This window comes from Tigriopus californicus, chromosome 1, assembly GCF_007210705.1.
Source record: "Tigriopus californicus strain San Diego chromosome 1, Tcal_SD_v2.1, whole genome shotgun sequence".
In the NCBI taxonomy this organism is placed as follows: Eukaryota; Metazoa; Arthropoda; class Copepoda; order Harpacticoida; family Harpacticidae; genus Tigriopus; species Tigriopus californicus.
The window spans coordinates 8,256,636-8,283,902 of record NC_081440.1 but is presented as its reverse complement, the minus strand read 5'-3'; the positions used below and the strand labels follow the sequence as shown (position 1 = coordinate 8,283,902).

The 27,267-nt window shown below is 42.8% G+C and overlaps 2 protein-coding genes across 4 annotated transcripts; one reads left to right on the top strand and one right to left on the bottom strand.

Annotated features, from left to right (window-relative positions):
- Window positions 1–12,349: 12,349 nt before the first annotated feature.
- On the top strand, window positions 12,350–17,335 carry LOC131886137 (uncharacterized). Of its 2 annotated transcripts, none has more exons than XM_059234396.1 (5): window positions 12,350–12,835; window positions 13,308–13,496; window positions 13,815–13,951; window positions 14,023–14,303; window positions 14,384–17,335. In XM_059234396.1, exons 1-5 carry the CDS (start codon window positions 12,790–12,792, stop codon window positions 16,893–16,895), a joined length of 3,165 nt encoding a protein of 1,054 aa, XP_059090379.1. In that variant the 5' UTR covers window positions 12,350–12,789; the 3' UTR covers window positions 16,896–17,335. The 2 variants fall into 2 exon arrangements, with proteins under 2 accessions (XP_059090379.1, XP_059090387.1); XM_059234404.1 differs by having other exon boundaries at window positions 12,350–13,243.
- Window positions 17,336–22,212, bottom strand: LOC131886127 (uncharacterized). 2 transcript variants are annotated; one of them, XM_059234375.1, is made up of 5 exons: window positions 21,739–22,212; window positions 20,871–21,317; window positions 20,760–20,794; window positions 19,905–20,675; window positions 17,336–19,793 (listed from the first exon to the last, which is right to left on the bottom strand). In XM_059234375.1, exons 2-5 carry the CDS (start codon window positions 21,170–21,172, stop codon window positions 17,602–17,604), a joined length of 3,300 nt encoding a protein of 1,099 aa, XP_059090358.1. In that variant the 5' UTR covers window positions 21,173–21,317; window positions 21,739–22,212; the 3' UTR covers window positions 17,336–17,601. The 2 variants fall into 2 exon arrangements, with proteins under 2 accessions (XP_059090358.1, XP_059090367.1); XM_059234384.1 differs by having other exon boundaries at window positions 20,871–21,295.
- Window positions 22,213–27,267: the final 5,055 nt, after the last annotated feature.

Here is a 27,267-nt window from a genome sequence, read left to right as displayed (position 1 = left end):
TTTTACCCTTCTCCCTATTCTGTTCAATGTGAATTGCTTACCCCCGCCATAAATCTGCTAGAGGCAATGATGTATTGAATTAGATACCATAGCACTTCAGAGTTGGACCAAAAATCTACTAACTCACGTGTTTGGTTCCTTGAATTACCAAAATATGATGAAAATGTGCAAAATATTACCCATGGTATTGAAAACGTCTAAATTTTTACTTTTGAGAAAATGGCCCAAATATTTAAAAACATATTTTTTTTTGAAATTAAATGTTTTTACCCACTCTACTGATCAATAATTTCACCTCCATTATCTATGAGCAGGGTGTTTAATGGTGTCGGCCCAAATGTCATTGAACAGCATTAACCCAAAAATAGATTTTATGTAGGACCTCTACCGGACTATCAGAATATGAACTATTCTTAATAAAAACTAATTTTGGTTCACCCGCATAGGAAGAGATACTGACTTTACTACTGAGCTTCTGTTGTGGAGGAATGAAGACAATAAATGGAAAGGATCCAAGATGGATCCCTGAGGAACACCTGACTTGACATCATGAATGTCACTAAGGCACCTCTTGACCTTAACCAATTGCTTCCCACCACAAAATACCATAAAGTTCAAACTCCCATAGCCTTGAGTGAATTTTCTTCATTAGTGTCTTGCATCAATGCAAAGCCCTTGTCCGAGCATGTCAAGGCTACAATCAGACGTAAAAATGAATTGAAATTGTAAGTAAGTACATTATGATAAATAGGTGTTTTAATGATTAATAATAATTTATATGTTATGCCCATTTCTGCCACGTATTTTGCATGACTTTCTGCCAATTTCTGCCAGGTGGACAATATTTCTCATCCCTCATGATTGTAGTATCTAAGGGGCCTTTTCTGAACACCAATTAACTTTATTTCTCCCATAGCGATTATTGGACACACAGAGTTACCAGAGCCGTCTTTGGCTGATATGCTTTGAGGGCCTAGGGGAAATGAGCTAGATGTTTGCTATTAAAATGAAAGGTTACAATTCGTCTATGTATTACCTTTCAATCTTTATGATATTTGGTCTACCAATGATTTTGACTTGACAGACCGAGCTAGCCCTTGCATGTAGGGTTGATCTGGAATGCTACTTAAAGATTTGTCCAAGTCTGACTCAAATACTGCTAATGGATCTATGCCTACATACTCCATACAAATATTTGAGGGCAGCAAATTCAACAATGAAGGAGCCCAAGAAAGAAGAGAGTTGGACTTCATTATTCTTACTAGCCTGGATTCTTGAAGCCTTAAAGGTGCTCTCAAAATGCAACAATTAAGCCACTGCAGTCACTGCAATTGACTCTAAACCTAAAGTTGGGACCAAGCTGATGAATGTTTTTGAAGACGTACAGTATCAGATACCATTCGAACCTTCTCTGAACACTGTACAGTCCCAACCGTTTTTGTCTCTCATTCAGGGAGCCAATGAGTTGATGGCTCGTTTGACAAACCCTCTAGTTGAAGCTGACTAACGCAAGAGAAGTCGATCAGCCCGACACCCTGCTGCCCAACTACCAAAATGTGTTCAAAGCAAAGTCTGAAGTGGTTTGGTTGGAGTGAGGGACCCTGGATGCAGAGACCCGCGAGGTTGAGTATACGTCATCAAATTCGAGTGATCTGATTGGCTGCCAATTGTCAACGAACATGGGCTTTGTTTGGAAACTTTCTCATCAGGGAGTCAGTCACTTCCAAAAAGACCTAACGTGTTTGCATGGTATAAGAAGGCAAAGCTTTGCATGATTTATGACAAATCTGATTCACTTTGGGTTCGACCAACATATTCTACAGCATTAAAGTGTCTTTTGCGATTAGAATTGCATAGTACAGTACTTCTCAATAAAATGTAGCTGTCACGCTGATTTCTTGCATGTTGCCAGTGTCAATTTGGACTAAAGCACTTCAAAAAAGAAAGTACAACCATATTAAACAAACTAAATTGGAAGGTATAAGGGACTTGTTTCTTGAGAGACTCAGAAAGTTCACAAGCCATAACGTGAATTTGAATAATAGAATGAAATATGTTTGCAATCTAATCTTCTTAAAAAATGGGTTCAGAAATTATTGAGGAAGTAACAAAACTATTTTTAATAATCTAAAATGCCATATCCATGATCAGCTTGTCTTTGAGTAAAATTTCGCAGTGTCCTTGAAAAAAATATTCACTGGTGCTTGTCATGACAGTACCCGTTCATACAAAGCGCATCAGTTCGAAATCTGTTTGGAAACTTTTTAGTTCATCTGATCGCTTACTTTTTCGAAGTCGAGCCACTTGTCAAACCTTGCGCGTCTCTAATTGGAGTGACTTTTCTCTGACAAGCCCTCTAGTCGCTCCCAATACGAGAGCTCTCTCATTCCTGTGATTTTCCTAGTGAAACATTTTTGGACACGTTCAACCATTTGCAACTCTGCTGAACTCTTTGGAGCCCAAATGGGTGAAGAGTATTCAAGATGTAGCTGAACAATCGACTTCTACAGAGTTAGAATCGTGGCACTAGCTCTGGACTTAGACGATGTATCCAACCACACATTTGAACCCTTCAACTGGATGGGCTCATCGAACTTTCCATTATTTTGGAGGACTACACATAAATCTTTCATAGATGAGACCTGCTCAATATCTTCACCTCCATTATCTACGAGTGGGGTATTCAAAGGAGTTGACCCGAAGGTCATTGAACCCAAGAGTAGATTCTTTCTAGGCTCCTTGCCAGGCTTACTGGAATCTTGCCATTCATACCAGAAACTAGCTTTGTATCGTCAGCCAAGGACGGCTCAACCCTGGACACATAGTCACCCTAAAAATCAATAGCTGCGAGACATTGAAAGGGCTAAATTTGAAGCGACCGTGCTCTGGTACCATGGTCCTATGAAATCTGAAGTGAAATCCGCTTATAAATCATTTTGTGTGACTACTACTCAATGACTCGCCCTTGGGTTGACCTCACTACCATTTTCTCAAACCATTTCAAGAAGTTGGCTAACCTGACCCGTCCCCTCACACTGGATTAGAGCTATTGAAGATATCAAATCCAATATCCTATGATCGTCTGACCTACGTTTGAAAAACATCATTTCCAAGATCCAGATAGGACTCAAAACTGAAGAGAAAGGCATGAATGATCCTTAATTAGTACCAAGTTTCCCAAACTGTGACCCAAGCAGCCTTACTCTTTGCAGCCCAGAGACAGCCCATCCTTATTTCCCAGGACTTGGCCATCCAAAGACCAAAGCTCTGTCATCAAGATTTGTGAATGCAAGCAACCTAGGGAGCTTGTTACGGATTCATTAAAACTAAGAAAGAGGTTGACCAGCCTGAACAAGTTGAGTTATTGACATATGATTGGGCAAACAAGCAAGTATTTGTGAGTGAGTGTCTCTCAGCTTGCAATCGTGAATCTGTATAACAGAATGTCAATTATATATTTCCTTCTAAAGTGTTGTCCCTTGCTCTTCTATGTGACAACTGAAGTGACTGACAAGCCAAGTTTATTTGCTCTCAGATTCCTGACCAAGATGAATCATCTCATTGGCCATTATTCCCCACACTTTCAATGGCATTCATGACACCCAGAGAGAGCATTAAGAGTTTCTACAACTATTGTAAAAGCCAGTGGGAATTCCAACAGGATCCCCAGACGGCCATCAGCAACCTGTTTCCAACTTGAAACCCCAACTAGTGGACCCATACTCCTATTTTCTATTAACTAAAGTGAAGTGTTTGTAATTAGGCCTTGGGAGCCCATTCCATATTATGAGCCTAAACTACAAAGTTGTTGGCCTGCGTGGTGACCTGCCTATAACCAAATCAATCATAATGTTCTTCAGAAAAGAGGAACAAATGAAGAAAACCAAAATATGATTAGTTTACCCTTGATGCATATTGAATTCATATGAATGATGGGTGTGAAATTCGTGTTGTTTGGTCTTTTGATTATGAAATGCATTTGAAAAAGGCCGTCCAGTTACCTCTTTTTAAATGCATCAGATACATTTCTGTCAACACAGTTTTGTGCCAGAGCCTTGTAACAAAAAACTTCTCAATGGACACTTTTATCTCAATGTTCAAAAGGACTCTTTGTTGTTAATCCCATACAAACTATATATCACGACACTTTTAGATTATATTTTTAATGGCTGAAAGCGTGCATACCTGCTAATAGCAAATAGATTTTGGTTCAAGTAATCACCATAAATAGAATGGTGGTAAGAAGGGAGGAATTAAACATTAGAATAGTGTAGTACATTGGCTATTTTACATTTTTGGGTACTTTTTACAATAAAAACATAGTTTGGTAACCACATATCACCGGACAAGGTGATGAAAATAACATTAGGGATAATGTTATTGATCTGAATACTAAGGTTTTAACAAAACGCACACGATTTTTGACCTTCTGAAGAGCTAGTGCACATTGCCCTTTTGTTGTCTGCCCTCTGGGCACTGTCCATCTCCATGTCTAGAGAACTCCTTGCGTCAGCATAAGAAGAGGGGCTGGCAGTAATACTAAGCTTTTGAAGGGGGGCAATGAATGTTATATAAAGGAGAGGCCCTAAGATGGAGCCCTGGAGAACACCTGACTTGACATCATGTACCCGGTGCGTCAGAAAGAACAACACTAGTAACTCTTTTTGTTCTACATCCGGAAATAAATGAGTTAGCGAGACAAAACAAAAAATAAATGGACAGATTTGTGTTAGACGGAATATAAATAGAAAATAAAACTTCAAAAGCCTGATTTTAACCACGGCAAATACCAAATCAGAAAGCCTTTCTTGCCCTCGTCCGCAAGGTCACTGGGAGAAGCTGGAGTGCATTTTTGGCATGAAAAAGCTTATGAAAGTTGATTGTTGATTAAAATAATGGGTTGTTACAGATTTTTAAAGACTTTTTTATTGACAAGAGGAGTGCAAAAGGTCTAGAAAAAAATCAGGAATGAAATTTATGGGCGGTGGCAGGTCAGATCGAATTGCTTAAGTTTCCTGTTGGACAATCATTAGATTCATCAGCTGGTCATGTTTTAGGAAGAGGGAAAGACTGGAAAATAAATAGATGAACCATGTTCACAATTTTGAACTTTATAGGCATCTTTTTTGAAAAAACAGAATGGAAGTAAAATTGCCATTGTGTCATTCAAATGTCATTACAAGATGATACTTTCCTTTTTGGAAATTCAAAGTGCCACTTAACGTGAGCAATAATTAGTAAAATGCATTTTGGTTTGCTTCCCTGTTCTTTTTTGTGTTCACACTTTGCCTCAAAAGTACCTTAATAATTAATTATGACCGTTTCAAGTGTCAACCATAACAGAAGTCTCAGACAATATGTCCTACTATTCTATTTTGAAGTCAGGTGACCAGTGTTCAATTTGAACGGTGATATCAGGGAGGCGAAGCCCCATAGGAAGAGCGCCGTCATAAGAAGCAACATTCGAGAAAAAATATCTTAAGTTTTTTAGAGATAAGGTTAGGCCAACGTATATTAATTGAACTTGATAACTAGATCTAAACACCAATTTTGGGTCAAAATTGACGTCTTCTTGCCACGTGCTTAGTGTGTGTGTGAGCAATGTTTGGAGCTAGCATCTTGGAAGAGAATACTTCAACTAACAGGCTCAGGCCAAGAAGGAGTAGCTTCCATACCAGTGTTCAGTAGATATATATTGTTTTCATAATGCACCCAACTCAATTCCTAATCATTCTTGAGAGAGAACCTCCAATGCAGTTTCTCAAAAGCCCACGAGGTTACTGAAGTTTGGGTGAATGTAATGCATTAGAAGTGCGACTTATTCCGGAAGAATGAAACTGTTTTAGCACAACTTTTTACTTCCCACAGCATCCTTCATAAATGTCCCTCAGAGTGTACAACGATGTCTGGCTTGGAGCAAACTGCTCGCCCAGTTCGGTAAAAAGCTTACCATCCCATGCAAGATTAAGAGCTAAAAAAGGAAGAGATCTGGAGAGAAAAGTGCCATTTTGTTCACCATATTTATCAACGATTTAAGCCACCACCTGAGTTCGGCAGTTTTACATTTTGCAGACGACACCAAGGTTTTCCGAAGAATCACAGGGAATAATGATGTGATTCTGCTGCAGTCTGACCTTAGTGCGGCCGTGGAGTGGGCAAGGAAAAACAAGATGGAGTTCTCTGCCCTGAGGAGTAAAACGATGCGCTATGGAAGTTCCGTAGTGGATAGTTTATATCAAATGAGCAATGATTATCTGGAAAATGTGAGCGTCATGAAAGACTTTGGACTAAATATGGATACTCAGATGCGATTTCATTCTCATTGTCTGCGGATTTCCACTAACCATAGTTGGTTTCAACTTAGTGCATTGTGATAGGATACGCCCTGATCATCCCATATTCCCACATGGGGGTGTATGCCTAAATGTTAGGAATGATTTGCACATTAGTCATGTACAAATGTCGAATGGAGAAGTAGAGTTCTTGATTTGCCATATCCGAAGGCTTGATCTGTCAATTGTAACAATTCTTGTTCCCTTCTTGTTCAGTAAGCTCCTTATTGTCAGCTCTCCAATTCACCGGAAATGAGTTGGATAAGGCAGTTTGTTTGAGAGTTTTCTTTGTTGGGGACTTTAATTTTCCGGCTAGCGTTATAGAGGGGGAGGCTAGTCCCGATGGGTATATTCCCATTGCGAAATCGACATCTCAGTCGTTTGAAGAGCTGAAAGAATTTGCGATCTTGCGCAATTTAGCCCAGCATGTTAGTGTAGCCACCAGAGTTGATAACGTCCTGGACCAAGTCTTTTTCAATAAACCTGATCTGATCCAGTATGTTCATGTGTCACCTAGTAATCTGTCAGATCTTCATATTCTTGAGATAGGGTCGACCACTACTCAAAAGCCAGCGTGCTTTAGAGTAAAGCCGGCCGAAAAGGTTGATCTGGCTAAGTCCAAGTTCAAAGATGAACATTGGCCGTTGATTATCAAAAGATTAGAAGATCTGGATCTGGTTTCAATGCTGAAACAGTAATCGTCCATAGATGCAGCCATTGATAAATTAGTTCGAGTTTTTAAGGAAGTTTTCTCCAGTCTAGCAATCTCTGAATGCGTTTCCAAGTGTGGGACATGGACAAAAATTCCAAAATATATGAAGAATTTGTTCAAAAAGAGTTGTCAACTAACAAAAAGACTGAAGAGCACTTCAAATCCAGTAATTGTGGGTAGTCTCCAACCAAGTTGGACGTATTTCAGGGTAAGATTAAGGCCTCCATCGAATATAATCAGTTACAAACTGAGAGTAAGGTGGTTCAGGAGGTCAGGTCGAATCCGAAGGCTTTTTTTCTCTTATGCGAACTCTAAGAGAAAGATGAAACACCCTGTTGGGCCTTTTGAGGTTGATGGGGAAGCCATTAGTAATGCAAAGGCTATGGCTAACAAGCTAGGAGATCAGTTCTCTAGAGTGTTTTCAACCCCACTGAGTTTAGAAGCAACAGGTCATCGCTCTGAAGATGAGCCTGCTGAGATTGGCAAGGTTAGTCACTTTATGCGATTTGATGATCTCATAGTTACAGATCAAGATGCTTATGCTTTAGCACGGTTACCCAACTGATTGAGATTTAGAGCAGATCTTTGAGGGACTAGAGAGCCATGAATCAGTTGATGTAGTCTTACTCGACTTTGCCAAGGCCTTTGACAAGGTAGATCATGGTCTTTTAGTTAACAGGCTCCATGAGATTGGGATCCAAGGCAAGGTTCTCAATTGGTTAAAAAGTTTCATCTCTGGTAGGAAGCAATTGGTTAAGGTTGAGGGATCCCTTAGTGACATACATGATGTCAAGTCAGGTGTTCCCCAGGGTTCGATCTTAGGGCCCCTCTTGTTTATAATATTCGTTGCCCCGCTTCAAAAGCTTAGTATTACTGCCATTCTCTCTTTTTATGCTGACGATACAAAATTAGTTTCTGGTAGGAATGGCCAAGATTCCAGTAGCCTGGCAAGGGACCTAGAAAGAAGATTTTATTTCCGAAGATCCATTGCCTTTTGGGCAAGTTTGGTTTGTCAGGAATGATGCAACTACGCAAGACTCAGTTCTAGGCTGGACATTCGACATGCAGAGAATTGACAAGAAATTTCCGTCTTCATTGTGAAACGCCCATGTGTGATTGGATTTATCGCACGTTTAAATCTAGAGATAGCATCACAATGCTATCTCTGTACAAGTCGATTGTTCAGCCACATCTTGAATATCCTTCACCCATTTGGGCTCCATTGAATTCAGTAGGTTTGCAAAAGCTCGAGCAGGTCCAAAGATGTTTCACTTGGAACATCACAGGAATGAGAGAGCTCTCGTATTGGGAGAGACTAAAAAAGTTGGGACTGTACAATGTTCAGAGAAGGTACGAAAGGGTTCTGGTACTGTACGTCTTCAAAAGCATCCATGAGCTTTGTCCCAACCCAAGTTCATGGACCTCGGTTAGGGCTCCCATCATGAGCGAAAGAGGGTATACTAACAAAATCAAAACCGCTTTAATGAGTGGCAAAACGTGACTCTGTCTTTCATGGTCTCAGAACCAGGGCTGCTATAAAACTTGTTCCTGGTCTTGGGTCTTTATTTCTGTACCACTTTTCGTTTGAATTAGGAGCCCTAACTGAGGGTCTTCAAACTAAATAGCTGATTTTCCGGTTCGAAACCCGTCTCTACTACACAATCCAAGGGTCTGAAGTCTTTCCCAATAGCTTAAATTAGACATGCCTTCAATGGATCTCGTAAAACTTCTCCGTACCCTTTCGAACTTATTCAATCCCTATGCAGAGATTGGGGACCAGATTGGTGAGGCATATTCGAAATGTAGTTGGACTTTTCATGGTAAATGCGGCCCAGGACTCGAATGTCCAGTAGATCCAGTAGTACGTTTGGGAAGCCTTGGCCACTTTCGATTTGATGTTCTTCCTCAAATTTGCCGTTGAATGGTACACTTACTCCTAGGTCCTTAATAAAGCTTACTGATTGGATCCGGTTCTGATACTTGTCGGTATAGCTAGATAACAGGATCGATTCTAGTTTGGTGGAAAGTGATAATGCTGAATTTATCCCAATTTAATTTCATGATCTGCACTTTCATCCACTCATAGATATTGTCTAAGTCGGTTTGAAGCCCCATCTGGTTTAATAAACTTCTACCAAACACTACCTTGGTGTCGTCAGCCCAAGATGAGATCGAAGACTTAAGGGGTAATTCATGTACTATCGAGATAAATAGTATGAATAGCATTGGGCCCAAGATAGTGCCTTGTGGCACTCCTGACAACACTCGACAAGGACGGCCCAAGCAACCTTCAACTTTGGCAGCTTGGCTACGGTTGGTCACGAACTCTTTGATCCAAGAGTAGGTATTGCCTTTAATACCTATTTCATTTAGACAGTTTAACAATAGAATGTGATCTACTTTATCAAAAGCTTTAGCAACGTCCATGTGAACTACATCTACACGGTGGTTGTTTTGAAGTCCCTCAATAACGTCGTCAAAGAGTTGAATTAGTGCTAAAATGACTACAAAACCCAAGTTGTTGATCAGGGATGCTTCCTTTTATGTCAATGCTTTTAAGCAACCTTGCCTGAACGAGCTTTTCAATAACCTTGGCAATATTGAAAGTTATAATTCCCGGGTTGAATCCCATCTCCTCCTTTAAAAATGGGGTACATGGGCCGGTTTTAGTTGGGCGGGTATTCGCCCCTCTGCTAGACATTGATTCATTAAATATGAAAATATTGGAGCGACTTGTGCAGTTCGTTGTAGGAATTGGGCCGTCACACCATCAGGCCCTGGAGTGCTTAAGAATTTCAAGACACTAATAGCCTCCAGAACATCGCTTTCGTCAATTTTAATGTCCTCTATTGACGACTGTCATCACGAGGGCTCGGGATACCTTTTTCAATTACAAAATACTTTCAGCCAAAACTATTTCTCCGAAATTTTCTAATTTTGTTGAAAGTTTGCAAATGGTGGGGGCAATTGTAACATTGAAGGAACCCGTGAGAGAAAAGGGTACTTCATTGTTTTGACAACAAGCCTGGATTGTTCGTAACTCCATTAAGTACTGTAGAGTCCCAGTATTCTGAGTTTGTCCCAATACTGTTGCTCTCCCATTGCCTCTTTGTTCCTACTTGCCTTATTTGGCAAAAGCTTCAAGCTATTCCCGAAAATGCGATAAGAACCCCAATACTTGTGACCAAACGAGTCAAAATTTCATCGAATTTGAAACAAAGTTTGTCTTTATCCCAAATTAAAGCGAGAAATATTGTCAAAAACGGACATACCTCGTGTCCCAAATTAAACGCAACCAGAGCTACTGAATGTGTGGTCTGCTGGCTCGGTTGCTCATTTTGTTTTTGCTTTTCTTGACTTTCCACATTGTTGGGATCTTTTCCCATTGTCGCCCTTGGTAGGAACTACAATTAACCATGTGACCCATTATAGCTGAGCTGAAATTGAGACTCCAGCGTGGAGTAAGTCGAAATTTTGATGCTTCTTTGCCAATTCAAACTCCATTTTTGATGTTATGAAGAAGATCATGAAATGTTGTCGTTGAGCGAGTTTATCCTCTTTCCACCAAAAGAAGCTGCAGGTCCCTAGCTATCCTAATAGCTGAAATAAACATTCTACTGAGTGATCAGATTTTGCTGACGCACCCTTTAGTTCAAATTGCCTTTGAGCCAAGTTGAACTAGGTATCCAATTTGTTTTAATAGTTCATGTTAAAGTTAAAGTTAAAGCTTGGTTGAAAAACTAGGGGTTTTGGTAATATCTTTTTAGATCTTCGTTTGAAAACTTGTTGGCATAAAGATAATGGGTCAACAAAATGAACAACAGAGACAGCAGACAAAACATGCAGTAAGTCTAGTTGTATTTGATGTGGGACCCGATTATTTCATGTCTTTTGACAATATTTCTTGCTTTAGTTTGGGGTAAGGACAAACTTTGTTTTGCGATTAAAACGCGAGTGTAAGACCTTGCACGTAAAAGAGACGCAACCTGGGTGGGCATTTTTTTGGACACTTCTTTCCAAAAGTGTCCAAAAATAAGGGTGTCGAAAAGTGTCCAAAAACACGAAACTTTAAAGCTACAAATCTTTCAGAAAATTTAATTCAATGGGTTGGGACTCGCCCCAGCACTACCACCTACTAAGGCATTTTATCCACTATGTCGGCCTTACGGTATTATCGATGGTCTCCTGGGAATTGATCACAAACCAGTTTATTGTGTTGCTTATCCAACCGAATGGTTGGTGATACGACATCCAATGTCAAGATATCTATGGAGTATAATAGATGATTTTAGCTGTCCAACTACATAGTACTCGCTGGTCGATTGCTAATCCTCATGCACATTGCACGCCCACAACTTCAAACCACCCACCCACCGAAGCTTCAAATTGAAGAAGGGACCAAGCGGAACAAACCAGATTACTCTCGCTCCCGCTCTCTTTTACTCGACTCCTTTCATTCAAGCTCAAATTCCATGTGCCGTAATACAAATCGGTAGAAGTCAAGCGGGCCGAAAATGCTTTGCTCGAGTCTCCGGTAGAAAAGCACGTAATTCATGAAAGACTTGCAAACTCCAGAGTTTTAGGCATTGCACGCCCTAATATTATGTCTTCACATCGTAAAACTCATCGCTGGATGGCAGATACTTGGATGTAGGGTTGTTGGTCAAGGAAAATGGTTCAGATCTGTTTCGCCTTGTTCAATAACGTTATTTCCCTATCCACATTGATAAAATGTTGGTTCGTTCAGTTCAATGTGATGGGTTGCAGCGTTTATTGTACTTTGAATGATAGAAAAAAAAATCATCCACGATCAGGTTGTTCCATTCCCAGGAAGGCCGTTAACTATTCTTTGCCAGTGTGCATGTATGTTCGCACCACCCGTATGCAGCGTAAGGTGTGCCTTCATGACAATGCTGTAGAGGAGAAAAAAAGCGAGGATGTGTTCTGCTCTTTTCATCTTCACTATGGATGCAAAGAGATGTAAGAGAAAGTTTGGGCGAGGGGAGCACGCGGCGAATGAGCTCCTCTGTCGGCGTGGGTGTACCTAGTACATGGTGGCACGTATGGATGAGCAATGATTGACCAACCAAGTACCTACACTCATGCCCAAACATGGCTGCTACAATAGAGAGAGGAAGAAGGAAAAGGGGAAATGGGGACCTGGAACCCTCCTGCCTCTTTGCTCTCTCTCTCTCTCTCTCTCTCTCTCTCTCCATCCGAACACTTACCTTCTTGCCGATCCTGATGTTCCTGACGTTATACCCCGACTACTTTTCTCGAGCGACTAGTAGCCCCACGCAGTCTGATGTGTACATGCATGCACTGTAAGTTAGGATTCTGAATCTCTCACTCCAGAACCACCTTGAACGTTAATCCGTCCAGAAACCAAGGGACTCGTCGAAGGAGACCAAGAAGGTTCTCTCCCGTGTCGGGGTGAGCAAGCAAGGCCAATGAGACACGTTTTTGAGGTGGGAAAGAGGCAAAACCCAAGTCCGAAGGATGGAGAGAACAAGATCGACAGACAGACAGAAAGAAGAAGAAGCAAGAAGGATAGAAAAGAAAGGAAGGAAGAGAGGAAGGAAGGAAGGAAGGAAGGAAGGAAGAGGCAGACGAAGTTGTGTGCCATACCTAGAAAAGTGGGACGAAGTCCCAAGTATGTATATACGTACATACCAGGAAAAGAAGAAGAAGAAGAAGGGGAAGAAGCTCAAGGGGAAATAACCAAGAGGACTACGAACATCACCAATGGAATGGGATCGAGAGATGGAGACGAAGGACGCCGATGGAGGAGGTGAGCAAGAAAAAAATGTGGTAGTCGGAGAAGGAGATGGAGCCCAAGGAGGAGAGGCAAGAACACGAGAGGACAGGAGGACAGGAGAACAGGGGAAGAAAGAGGAAGCTGAGCAAGAGGGCGGGAGGGAGAAAGAGAGAGAACCGTAGGGCCCTTAGGCGCTTCAAACAACTCCAAAGCACTCAGAAAGGAAAAGTAACTCACTTATGTCAGAACGAATATGATGCACTCTAGAGATTCATCATGAAAGTGAGAGACATCAGCAGGTTCGAGTCTGTTTTCCAACAACCCTAACTGCTATATCCCATTCACACATCCAGTTTACCGATCGGCCTATTTAGTACCTACCTCCTCCTTGGTAATCTATAATGTTGCTCAATTTTGTTTCGCCTTGAAAGCCTCAAAAGGGTAAGTAGAGTCGATATTCTCATGTTCATGTGCATGCAACGCTCATTGTCATTGACGTGTTTAGCGGTGATCAAGATGAGTGGACGTTGGCAAGTGGTTATGGTGTTTCTTTATCTTTGGGTGGAGGGCTCTTGGCATTGCCGCATTTCTGAATATCGATGCAAAACTGTTCCACAATGCATTCGATTGGACCAGGTGTGCGACAGAGTGGCTCATTGCTCCGATGCATCCGATGAACTCGACGGTTGCTCAGGTAAAAAAAAAATCGTATCGATGGAGAGGGAAAAGTATGTTTCTTCTTCGAGAGAATGAATGCCTCTCAAAAGAGCGGTTTTTAATTAAATCGTCTGGCTCTCTTTGTGGACATTTAAAAAAGACCGTAGTCGAAAAATTTGATTTAAAAAGGTACAGACAAGGAGTGTGCACTTTGATGAACCTCCTTTCAGTGTGCATTTGGATATTTAATTATTTTATACCATTGACAGCATTACAACTCGGTTCCACCAGGTTATCTTGACTAGAAAGCCAGCTCCTGAAATAATTTTCTTCAAAATCATTCCTCTCTTTCTAGTTTGCAATAAGACTTACCATGGGGATGTGGGTAAAACGTACCGCTTGAGCGTTTCTCAACCTCCACTGGATCAACTTCCATTCACATGTCGGATGCGTTTTTCTGCCGCTCATTACGAACTAGGAGATATCGTTAAGGTAAGGAATGGAACTCCCCAAAGTAAACATTATCATCAGAAACTTTCTCTATGATGTCTATTCGATCTTAGTTAACTCTAGAAAAGTTCCGAATTGGTCATTTCCAATCTCCGCTTCATAATGGATGTCCAGATGGGGCCTTAAAAATTTCCGATGGTAATCGATTCCACGGCGGTCAATATTGTGGATCAGTGAATCAGTTCCAAATGAAACCAATTTACATCAGTGAGACCACCTCATTAACGGCGGAGCTGAAGCTCATGAGAATTTCCTCTTCCAAGCGGACCCTCGGGGGGGATTTTGCATTTGACATTGCTTATCAATTCCTCTCGAAAAGCGATGCGATGATACGGTACGTACGTTAATAGCACCATCATTTATCCACCATCACGGGTACAAGCCTTCAAATGTCTTCATTCCTGCATCCAATAGGCATCAAAAGAACACCGATACAGGCATCCTCCGTGCTCAAAAGGGAGTTTCGTGTTCATACGAATTTTCCAACTGCTTATTAAAAGAGTGTCACTTGCAATCGCCTAATTATCCAGGCATGTACCCAAGAAACTTAACTTGCTCTTACCATGTCAATGTCAAACGGGATGAGATCCCACCGGGACATTTTGCCTCAATCACTCTCTATCAAGAGCCTCAACATAAGTCTGACTGGTTACCCTCTCCAGTGGGTGGGGGGAGTGATAGTAGTGGAACTCGTCCAGGTTGCGAAATGCCCGGGGATCAGATCACCATTTATGATGGAAGCCATCCAAACGACCCCGTGTTGGCTCAGTTGTGTCTTAATCGTGAAATACCCATCGTGACTTCCAGTGGGTCATCGATCTTATTGGTATTTCGTAGCGTTCCTTTCGCCGTGCCGAATATGGGAGCTTTGACCACCCGTGGGTTCGAGATACGAGTGAAAGTTCAAGTGAGGCCTTTTGATTCATTTTCGCCACCTGGATCAACTCGTCGTAATCGACAACAAAAACTGCCACGGAAGTTTCAGCTAGAAGCTTGTCATTTTCAAATCGATTCGGACAATGGGTCGAAAGGGACCTTAGGGAGTGCATCACATTCTCTACCAGCCAACTCGTCTTGTCAGTATAACTTTGTTGGAAAGCCGCACGAAAGAGTCTGGATCACCTTCACTCGGTTTTCTAGCCCGTCCACTCATGGGCTAAGGAACGGACCACTGGAAGCTTGTGCTTCAAACCATCTCGTGCTCATTGACTCTGATCAAGAAATTGGAAAGTTTTGTCATTCGAATCCACCCAAATTGTGCGAACATACACTTCTCTCCTCCGAGTACTGGAATCAAACCCTCGCACCATTTAGACCTTGTCACATCCAAACCGAGAGTTACGTTTCAAAAAGTGGAACATTCTCAATTGTTCAAGTCATGGAGCAAGGCTCTGTGATTGAGCCCGTTGAGTTCTCCCTTCATTTTGAATTTGTTCAAGAGACAAGTGCTCAAAAAAAGCTTTTCAGCTCTTCGGCCACTTCGTTGTCTCTCACTACGCTTGAGGATTCTCGAAACCAATCTTGCCACTATGTGTTCTTAGGGTCCAAGCTGAAGAGCAAATCGGTTTACTCCATTCCATCCCCGGGCAATGTATTCTTGTTTGGCCGAGGAGGCGCTCCAAATCTAACTTGCACTTACGAATTCATTGGAGCTCCAGGGCAAGCGGTGATGTTGCTTCTAAAAGAGATGGCCGAAGCCCCCTCAGGATTAGAATCGTCGTGTCACCAGATTGCCAACCCTTTAATGAGTCAGAGAAGTGCTTGCCAAATGGGAGGAAACTATGCAGCTCCTGATGCTCCTGGGTCTTACTTGGTGGTGGGCGACCAGTTCAAACCAAATTCACTTTTTGATCGATCGGAATGTTTTTGTGCCGAGGCCATCGACAGTCATTCTCCTCGAAGGATCATCTCAAATTCATCGTCTCTGCGGCTTGAATACCACATTCGGAACATGAAATCGATCCATGACTTTACGCACTTCCATTTCAAGGCTCAATTTGTATTTATCCAGCAGGATCAATGCTCGTCTGCCAAAATCATGCAGGATACCGGGGGACAAATCGTTTTGGACGTTTCCGATCCCTGTCACCACAACCCTTGGACGTTCGATTTTGGTCAACTGGAAGGGGCTCAAATGTTCATGAAATGTCAAGGACATTTGGTGGGAACCTATGACCACGTGGTTATCTTTCAAGACCCGAAAAATTTAACTTCCGTCAAAGGGTGCACATCGGCTAATAAGATTATAATCAGGTCTAAAGCTACCACGTACGTTGTGTGTCCAGTGGTTCATCCAGCTGGAAGTGGGATCAGTTCGGTGGATGTGATACTGCCCCCTCAGGCGGTGGTGCAACTCATATCTGATGGGGAAAAGGGGGCCAATTCCCAAGATGTGGGCATTTATCAAATACGTTGGCTCCTCCTCTTTCCGCAATCAAGCTTGACTAATAATGTGCAATCGAATACAACCTCACCCTCGCTGGATCCTTCTTTGGGCTTGGTGAGTCGATCTTCGGATGCGGGGCAAATGTCTTCAGCATGTGCTTTTGCTTGCCCTGAGCTTCTCAGTGCGGGTTGCATCGATGCTAGTCTGTGGTGCGATGGCATAGCTCATTGTCCGTCTGGTTTTGATGAATCTGAAGACAATTGTCGGCATGTGTTTGGGCCGATTCTCTTTACATATTGCCTCTCAGCTTTCATCATTTTGCTCCTAGTTTTAATTGGCTTTGTGATTGTGCAGCGATGCCGACACCTTCAGCAACAAAATGCCATCAGTCACCTTCAAAATCCATTCACTTCCTCCTCGGCTCAAATCATCTCGGGAGACATTCGAACCCAATGCCATGACAATCTGAAACCAAACTCTCATAATAGCATCACGAACCTAACCCAAGATTATCTGGTTTGTGCTCAAGGAATTTCTTGACAGGAAACGAATGGGGAAATCCACCCACCCTCGACTCTCTCCACTAAGAGTCACGAGGTTTCCCAGAGTAACCAAGTAGTTCAACATCTGAACGAGAACCTAGTCCCATATGACCTGGAAACGACAGTTTGAGCGAAGAGCAAAACCTTGTCGTTCAATTACCCAGATAATGAAAAATTCGCCTGAGAGCACCCAGCCCCCGTATTACAACGAGTTCATTTCACATGTACCTGCGTGAAAAACTGCCCATGTAAACTGCATCCTTCAATCTCAGTTTTTGCAACGTTACCTCTTCACCTCACCCACCACACGTCAATTCATTCTTCACTCTTATTCCTCTTCTGTCGACCGTTGCTATAATCAATATCACTCTAATCCTATCACAATCAATAAAGCCAACTCCTTTGCATGTGAAAGCATGAAACGTACAAGAACCAAAATCTGTCTGACAAATTTATTGAACTCAGAGCACACAAACAGCACACTTGAGCACTTGACTCGAGAATAAATCATCGAAAGGTTCATCATGAGTGAGAAGAATTGACAATCTGTTGACTACTAAAGGTTACAGCGGGTTAACCTTGTAAAAATTATCGCTATTTTTTTACCAATGGCAAAATAATCAAATGGACGTTGTTTCTACTATATCGGTTCAGAAAAAGGGGAATAACACAGGAGTTTCTATGTATGGCAACCGAAGAGTCTTCTAGACATTCGTACTCAAAGTCGCGGGCTCTTCACACAGGACATCTGGAGAACGATTTTCATCCGATTGTTCGGTGCTGTTGTTGCGGCTTTTGGAGAAGGCAGGCGGACTTCTTGCATTGACTTTTTCGAGATCATATTGGGTCTTAGCGGCCAAAGTCGATCCAATCAACATTGGCAATTGCTCATGATGCTTCTCTGAATTTTCTTCAAGCTTGGAATCCGAATCTTGTATCTTGATAATATTATTATTAGACTGGCGTTTGTGTCGGCGACACTTCATCACTATGGCACAAGGTAGTATCATGAGAAGAAACACGGGCAAGAAAAGCAAGGCTAAGATAATACACACTGTCAGAGCGACAAGGGCTAATGCTAGTGCGATGGGGAAAATGAAGACCATCAATACGGCCATGCAGGGGTTACAGGTGGCACCACCACGACAGCCAAAATCTCTTTCACCGCAAATCATATTGAAGGCCTGTAGCACCGGTTTGGGAATGCAGCAGAGAAGAATCTCTCGCTCCTTTAGGGAGCCACAGAAGTACATGTTCGAAAAGAGGATGCACTTCCAATGGCCGTCTTCTGTCTTGGTAATGTAATCCATGATAAGCCATGCCCAAATGTGTAGGTAGCGGTAGTATACACATTTCAAAATCAACCCCAAGATAGTGAAACCCATGAGCACAAAGACGAACGTCCATTTATTCTCTTGAACCTCCACTATATTGGAATGAACGGCAAACACGAGGAGGGCGATGTTCTCCAAAGTAAATACCAAGTCAAATATCAATTGCCTCACAAGGGTGGACACATGCTGCAAAGGCTTAGCAAACTGGATTAGTAGTGGATCCATGCGGATCCAGTTGTGGATGTAGATGTTGGCCAGACTATTGCCCATCATGTAGTGAAAGAACGATATGTTCAGCACACCTCCTTTTTGCCAATAGACATTGGCATCGGAGAAGATCAAGTGTAGGACAAACATGACCACGATGTGTCCTCCAAGAAAGATCAGCAACGGAAAGTATTGACCCGGTCCAAAAGAGTATGAGAACAAGACCAAGATGAAGAGCCGACCCACAATTTGAAACAAGACGGACAAGAACAAAATTGCTCGATAAAACAGCGCGGCCAAATCCTTGTCTAAAGCGCCACGCTTCAATGTAGCGTGATAGGTTGTGAAGCACCAAGCCAGACTTAGAATGGAGGTGATAATGGACAAAGTCTGATCCATCTTCAGCATGGGAAAGTCTAATTTATCACTCTTGCAGACGGTGAAGATCCGAAAGCTGAACGATGACGCAGTCAAAGTACGAACGAGTACGGGGAAAATGATGTAGAGCTGGATTGTGGGCTGAAAACTTGATTCGAGGCTCACCTCCATAACTCTGGCGGTGGAGTAGAGCACCTCAGAGGCCTCTATTTTCTTTTCCCGGTTGGCTCGTTGGGCACCTTTGGCCAGGTAATATTTACCATCCGAAAAGTATTTGATGAACAAGATTGCAATTGGCCAGAACAACAAACAGGCCACGAACGTAATGAAGTAGATGATCGCCCGAAAGTAGGATTGCACAATTGGGACGAATCCCCGACAATGTGACATGTCGTAGATAATCTCTCCTCCTCGCGCCAACATTTGCTGACATTGTGGCGACGTACAAAACTCGTAGATGAAAAATGGCCATGGCACTAGGATGAAGAAGAGCGTGTAGCCGAACTTTTGAACTGGTGAGAGAGCACTAGGAAAGCATTGGATACTGATGGGCTCGTGGCCGGAGGCGTTGCAGTTGGGTGCGCCAAAGTCAGAATCATTGCCTAATTCGTCGTCCCCGCAAGTGACGTTACTGGCCACACTGTTGCTCCCCATCATTTCATGATAGTATCGAATCATAATGAGTATGTCTGAACCAGTGTCTATGGCATTGAACACTAGTGATAACAGTAGGGAAGAGAAAAAAAGGCGAGACCAGACCTTGCACTTTTCGGCTTTGAGTTCGGGTTCAGTCTTGGGAATCCCTTGGAGGGCTCTGACCTGATCCAAAATTATGGACGCCTCGGCGGAGGACTTTAGCTGAGATCGAAGGCATCGCTGGAGCTTCAATTGATCGGCCACATGGGTGATTTCGGATACACAATGGATTTGAATCTCCTTTTGGAGGATGAGTAATTTTTGCTCTTCGAGTTCCGGACCTGGAGAAAAAAAGGTAATCAGTTATATCTAGACGGCTTGTTATATCCATGATGTGACACCTTATTAGGAGCCATGTCAGATTTGCATCACCCAATAGGACTATTACTTACCTTGTAGAGCGACCATGGCTAGGAGGGTTTGTTGGTTTTTATTGCGCATATGCATGACCTCCCGCAGAAAGGCGTTGTCTTCTCCCCCAGTGGTAAACTTTGTACTTCGCAGACTGGCACTAATGAGATCTTTGTGACGTAGCTTGGCCGCAATCATGAGCGGGTTGTCACCGTGAGATTGATCTGGATATTGCACATCCTCCTCAGTCAAGTTGGGATTATCTACTATCTGAGTAAAGTGCACGAGATTGTTAATGATGGCACACTGCTGGAGCCGAAACCCCGGCGACACGAACAACCGAGACACATCGTTGAAAACACTTTCCAACTGACCGGAATCGCCTGTCACAAAGTCGCAAAAACGTGGAATGGCACGGTAGACGGGGCCGGCTTTTTGGACCCGTTCTTTGCTCTCCTGAATGGTACGTTGAAGACAAAAGTCCCCTTTGCCAAGTTTCAGAACGTCTCGGAAATACCCGAGTAAAATGATGGGTGCGACAGCCTTACGAGAGTACCGCTCCAAGCGCTTCCATTCAAACTCCCAGATGTTCTCGTCCAATCCACCCTGACCATTGGTGACTTGAAGGCCGACGAAAACAAAGTCAAAGGAATATATTTTGAGCAAGTTTTGCTTGTCCTTGCTCAACAACATGAGGCGAAAGCTTCGGCCTCGAATAGTGAAACGGAAAAAACCATCGGCCAAACCCGGTGTATCGGTTCCGTTGCCCATCGAGTTGCCAAAAGGACTTGGGGCTACACACGGACGCATATCTGGAGGGAATAATATCAAGCCAGTTAGGTCACGAATACCAAATGCATACTCGACACCTACCCATGAGGGTTAAGTTGACTTACCTACACCATCATCACAAGGTTTCTCCCAATGATGCCTGCAAAAGGAATGCGATTGAGCTAAAGTTACACGGAAACCACCAATGAATTGGGTTACGATTTACGCTAACTCACTGAACGAGTTTGACATCTTGAATGCGCGATTCTCCATCGGCCAGCGCCTTGTTGATGGCCTCGAAAACGCACTTGCGCTCGGTCTCGCTATCGCAAAGAAAGATACACTTGATCTCAGCTTGGTCGTCTCGCCGGAGCGGCTGCTCACTCGGGGCCACAGATATGTCCGAAATGGCCGAGATGGTGCGCGCGTGCTTCTGAAAGGACTCCCGTACGCGATAATGGGGCTCCAACACGCGTAGACTACCGTCGATCGGCGGTGGCCCGGAGTCCCCACCCCCATGGTACTCGCCCAAAGCCATGTGGGCGAACACACAGTCGCCAGCGGGCCTGATCACGGCCCCCGTCAGGTAGGCAGCCGACTAAGAGTACGATCGCGACGGGAGTTTGAGCGAGAATGACCGGACAGGTGCGGCAGTCCGGACCTGCAATCACATGGGCCAGCCACTGTCAATCAGAAGAAAGAAAACCCGTGATTCGCGATGACCACGGCGGTAATACCAGACAAAACAAAAACAGCTCGGCCAATTGGCCATCCCGTGAAGGGTCGAGGAATGAAGGTCAGGAGGGCGTGCCGGCGTGTCGCCACTATTTGACTAGGGTTTTGCATTCAATGCGGATTGGTGAGGCCCAACTGTGTCCAACTGTCGGGTATTATTGTGGGTGTGATGGGATTGAGGGGTGGGGCATGGTGGGCGAGGAATAAGCGTGCCTTCTCGGTCATTCGCGGACACCGCGCGCACCGTGCACCGGGCTTAGTAGGCCTTAGGGAATTGGCATTGGGCGTGGGTTGAATGACCATCGCAGGGGAGACGGGTGGAAGGGTGGAAGGGTAGAAGGGCGTTCAAGGGGAGATTGATCGACTTACCAATGATGGTGTGCGGCTGCTGATTTTGGCTGATCTGTGACGGCTCCAGGAAGCTCCAGGAAGTGCTCTAATCGAGCCAGGACGAACGGCTCTTCGCGTCTGTCTGATGTTTGTCTCCAATGTATGTATGTATGTATTTAGTGCTAGCAGTACTTAATAGTTGTGCAATTTGGTGAGTGTACACTGATCGGAGGGAGGCACGGATGTACTTCTGTTATTTTCTCCCCCCCCAACTGTCTGGCCGAATGTCTGACGCGCGTCAGGGTGGCCAACTGAACACATAATAATATACGCGGGCTTTGCATTCCAATTACCCCGTTACGGTGGTTATGATTTATGTAACGTATAGGGGATGTCAAGAAAAGGAAATTCAAGGAAAAATGTGGTCCGGCACCCTGATTTTGGGCATTTGGGGAGAGAGAACAAAGACAAACATTACAGTCAACTCGCACCATTCGCCCATTGAATTTTCAATAATCGAGTGATTTTGAGCGAGTTGTGTTACAAAACCCTACTAAATGAGCATGTTTGGGGAGAGAGAACAAAGACAAACATCACAGTCAACTCTCACCATTCGCCCATTGAATTTTCGATAATCGAGTGATTTTGAGCGAGTTGTGTTACAAAACCCTACTAAATGAGCATGATTGGTGTTAATCAGTGAACGCACTATCAAATTGGCTCAATACCCCAATGCCAATTGCCTAGACAAGCAAGTAAAATGGAAAAGATGTCAAAATCCAATACATGCACAGTGCGGTTTGGCTGNAGTCAACTCGCACCATTCGCCCATTGAATTTTCAATAATCGAGTGATTTTGAGCGAGTTGTGTTACAAAACCCTACTAAATGAGCATGCTTGGTGTTAATCAGTGAATGGACTATCAAATTGGCTCAATACTACAATGCTTGCCTAGACAAGCCTGTAAAACGGAAAAAATGTTAAAATCCAATGCATGCACAGTGCGGTTTGGCTGGGCATGTTGTCTTTGATTTTACTCCATAGAATAACATCAGTTGTCCATGAACGCGTTTACTTGACTAGCCCTATAAGTGTTGGTCAAATGCCAAGACTTCTAGCGGCTGTTTTCTTTGATAAAGAATCCAACGAAACAACTTTTGCTAAATAAACATTATTGAAAGTAGCTCGTATTAGGATATCAAATCACTTAAAATACATTTTGAAGTATCGCTGTCCAAAACCTAGTCCAAGGACGACGGAATATATGGATGTGGAGGCTCCTGCCGAGAGTATTATCTTCTGTTCGAGTCAATTCAATAAGCTAGCTTATTTTGCAACCAATTTTGGGTATAACGGTTGAATGATTTTTGTAGAACTGAGGGCATTTTAAGACCCAGTATAGTCATTGTTACTATGTACTAACTTGCATCACCGCAATCGTTTTTATGGATGAATGATTGTCAATTTTCCTTCAAATAACTTGCCCAAGTACTCAGACAGTGCTAAATTTCAAATGACTGTTACTCGTCAACCAAAGCCCCAATTGTGCTGAAATGTGTTATGGAAGTTCCTTCAACTCAAACCAAATTGATTTTCTCAAAAAAAATTGCTTAATTACAATCAGATTTAATAAAAAATGCGAAGCTGACTGCCCAAGTGGACGTCTCCATGTCTTTTGACCTTCTTACCTAGTCATACAATTTTCTTTGCACTCTTAGTTATGCACTGGCATTAAGTTTCATCAATATCTATTCAGCAGGTCCAATGTTATTACACTTTGGAGGGTACATTTTGCAGTAACATAGATCGAAATATAGGCTAATTGTACTTCAATTAATTGCCAAGATGTATTTTTTTGATGGCATTAAAATGAATGACATATTTTATTTCCGCAAATATTTCGGTTGGGACAAAGCTCATGAATGCTTTTGATGACATACAGATGACACTGTACAGTCCCATTTTTTAGCCCCTCCCAATATGAGAGCTCTCTCATTCCTGTGATGTTCCTAGTGAAACATCATTGGCCATGTTCGACCTTTTACTATAACCTGATGCACTCATTGGAGCCCAAATGGATGAAGCATATTCAAGATGCGGTTGAACAATCAACCTGTGCAGAGTTAGTATCGTGATGCTGTCTCTTGAATTAAACGTGCGATATATCCAACCACACATTTGAAAAGCTTTACCCACCTGCAACTGGAAATGTTCATCAAACTTTCCATTATTTTGGAGGACTACACCTAAATCTTTCATAGATGAGACCTGCTCAATATCTTTAACTCCATTATCTACGAGTGGAGTATTCAAAGGAGTTGACCCAAAGGTCATTGAGCGGAATTTCATTACGTTCAGGGCCATATTACTCTTAGTAACCTAAGAATAGATTATTTCTGGGTCCTTTGCAAGGCTAGTGGAATCTTGACCATTCCTACCAGAAACTAACTTTGTATCGTCAGCATAAGAAGAGAGACTGGCAGTAATACTAAGCTTTTGAAGCGGGGCAACGAATATTATCAAAAGGAGGGGCCTTAGGATGAAGTCATGGGGAACACCCGACTTGACATCATGTATGTCACTAAGGGATCCCTCGACCCTGACAATTTGCTTCCTTTTCTGAATGAAGCTTCTTATCCAATTGAAAACCTTGCCTTGAATCCCAATGTCATGAAGTCTATTAAGCAAAAGGCCATGATCTACTTTATCAAAGGCCTTGGCAAAATCAAGATAGACAACGTCTATTGACTCGTGCCTTTCCAGTCCCTCAATGACCTGCATCCCTAAATGCTCAATCACTTGGGTAACCGTGCTTAAATGTGCTCAGAAGTTGTGTTGGCTAGGAGGAAGGACTTCATTGACTTGAGGAATTTCAACAAGTTTGGACTTCATGATCTTCTCAAACACCTTTGCAATATTTGAAGTGGGAGCAATCGGCCTATTGTTACTTGAGAGCGACTTATCTCCCCCTTTAGAAAATGGAACAACGTGAGCTAATTTTAGTGAAGATGGAAACTTGCCCTGATCCAAGATGCAACGCATCAGGCACAAGAAAACAGGAGCAAGAACCAATGAGCATCTCATCAGAAACTGAGATGTCACGCCATCAGGACCAGGAGGGCTCGAGAGTCTCAAGTCCCTGATGGCCTCTAAAGCATCTTGATCTGTGACTACAAGATCATCTAAACGCTCAACTTGACTAACCTTGTCAATCTCAACACACTCATCTTCAGAGCAATGAGCTGTTGCTTCTGAACTCAGTGGGGTTAAAAACACACTAGAGAAGTGATCTCCAAGCATGTTAGCCATAGTCTCTACATTGTTAATGGCTTTCCCATCAACCTCAAAAGACCCAACAGAGTGTTTCATCTTTCTCTTGGAGTTCGCGTAAGAGAAAAAAGCCTTCGGATTCGACCTGACCTCCTGAAACACCTTACTCTCAGTTTGTAACTAGTCATATTCGATGGAGGCCTTAATCTTACCCTGAACTACGTCCATCTTTTTTTGGAAACTACCCACAATTACTTGATTCGAATTTCTCTTTAGCCTTTTTGCCAGTTTACAACTCTTTTTGTACAAAGTCTTCCTACATTTTGGAGTTTTTGTCCGTGTACCACCTTTCGGAACACATTCTGAGATTGCTAGACTGTAGTAAACTTCCTTAAAAACTGAAACTAATTCATCAATGGCTGCATGCATGGACGATTCCTGTTTCAGAATTGAAACCAGATCCAGGTCTTCTAATCTTCCAATAATCAACGGCCAATGTTCATCTTTGAACTTGAACTTAGCCAGACCGACCTTTCTGACCGGTTTTATTCCAGAGCATGCCGGCTTTTGAGTTATGGTCGACCCTATCTTAAGAACATGAAGATCTGACAGATTACTAGGTGTCACATGGACAAACTGGATCAGATCAGGGTCATTGGAAAAAACAAGTCAAGAACGCTATTCGCTCTGGTGGCTACACCAACATGTTGGGAGAAATGGCACAAGATCGCAAATTCTTCCAGCTTTTCAAACGACTGAGATGTCGATATCGAAATGGGAATATACCCATCGGGACTAGCCTCCCACTCTACAACGCTAGCCGGAAAATTAAAGTCCCCAACAAAGAAAACTCTCAAACAAACTGACTGGTCCAACTCATTTCCAGTGATTTGGAGAGCTGACATAAAAGAGCTTACTGAACAAGAAAGGACAGATCAAGCCCTCGGATATGACAAATCAAGACCTCTACTTCTCCATTCGACATTTGTACATGACTAATGTGCAAATCATTCCTAATATATAGGCATACACCCCCATGTGGGAAAATGGGATTATCAGGGCGTAGCCTATCACAACGAAGTAAGTTGAAACCAACTATGGTTAGTTCTTCATCTAAGACCCCTGGCCGAAGCCAGGTTTCTGTTATAGAGATCAATGAAATCTCTCTCTCAACGGCTAGTTCTTTTAGGATCTTAACTTTTGTGCTGTCCTTTTTTAGAAATCAGACAATGCGCCTTCAATCATCGCTCCTTTACGGGCCTCTCTTTTGACGGACCAAGTTCACAAGATCTTGGACCATCCTCTCCAACCCTAAAAAATCCCGCTTATCAACAAAGCTACGTTCTACTGGAGGCAAAGCATGAACTAATGGGAGGAAGCTAAATGGGTTAAGGAAGGGGGTGGGGTGGGATTAGGTTTAGGAATAGGGTCAGCTCTAAAACTACGAAACTGAGCTATCCCATTTCTCGCGTTTCTTTGCGTCCCTTCTACGTGGACGGAGGTACGCCGTACATTAAAGCACGTCTTAAGTCTCATGGACTGACGGCACATGCATGGGAGATACAAAAGGACAATCTACCTTTGAACATCCCTTCTTCCTATTGTACTTTTCATGGCCGAACTTGAGAAGTTTTTGACACCATTGAGTGTGGTCAAACTGACAGCCTTGTCCTTCTTCAGGACAAGGCTGCTTCCGGTAAACAGGACGGACTGTTTTCTCTACCACTGTCTTTTCGTGCTCTATTTCAAGAGGAGGTACTACTTCAACCTCTACATTGGTCAAATCAGTCGACTTCTCAACTTCTGGGTGAGCCTGTTCTTCAAGCAGCACCCTGGTCTGATTGACCCAGACAGCTAAAGCCTCAACGATAAAGGGCTTATTGACTACGGAAGGATCCTTTCCAGCTAAGACCAGGTCCAAACATTGTCTAGCCTCTTTGCTGACTTTTCCAAAAATAGCTTCCATCATGAATGCAGAGAAACTATTAAAGAGCAGCAAAATCAAGAGACCAAAGAAAAGGAATGAACTACATCAACATCAAACTAAACATGCAAATCTAAGATGGAGATAGCAAACATGAAGTAAGGGACAGATAAAAGCAAGGAATCAAGAACACATGTAAACTAGGAAGCTTTCCAAAAGCCTCAAAAGTGATCCTTTATTAGCACCCATTGAAGCTAAATTTAGTAAGATTTCGAGAATTTTTTTATTTTTTTGGACACTTCCTGAAACAAAACCGCTTGAAAGTTTGCATTCAATATCAGATCAAATTTGACATTTGTCACGAATTTTTTTTT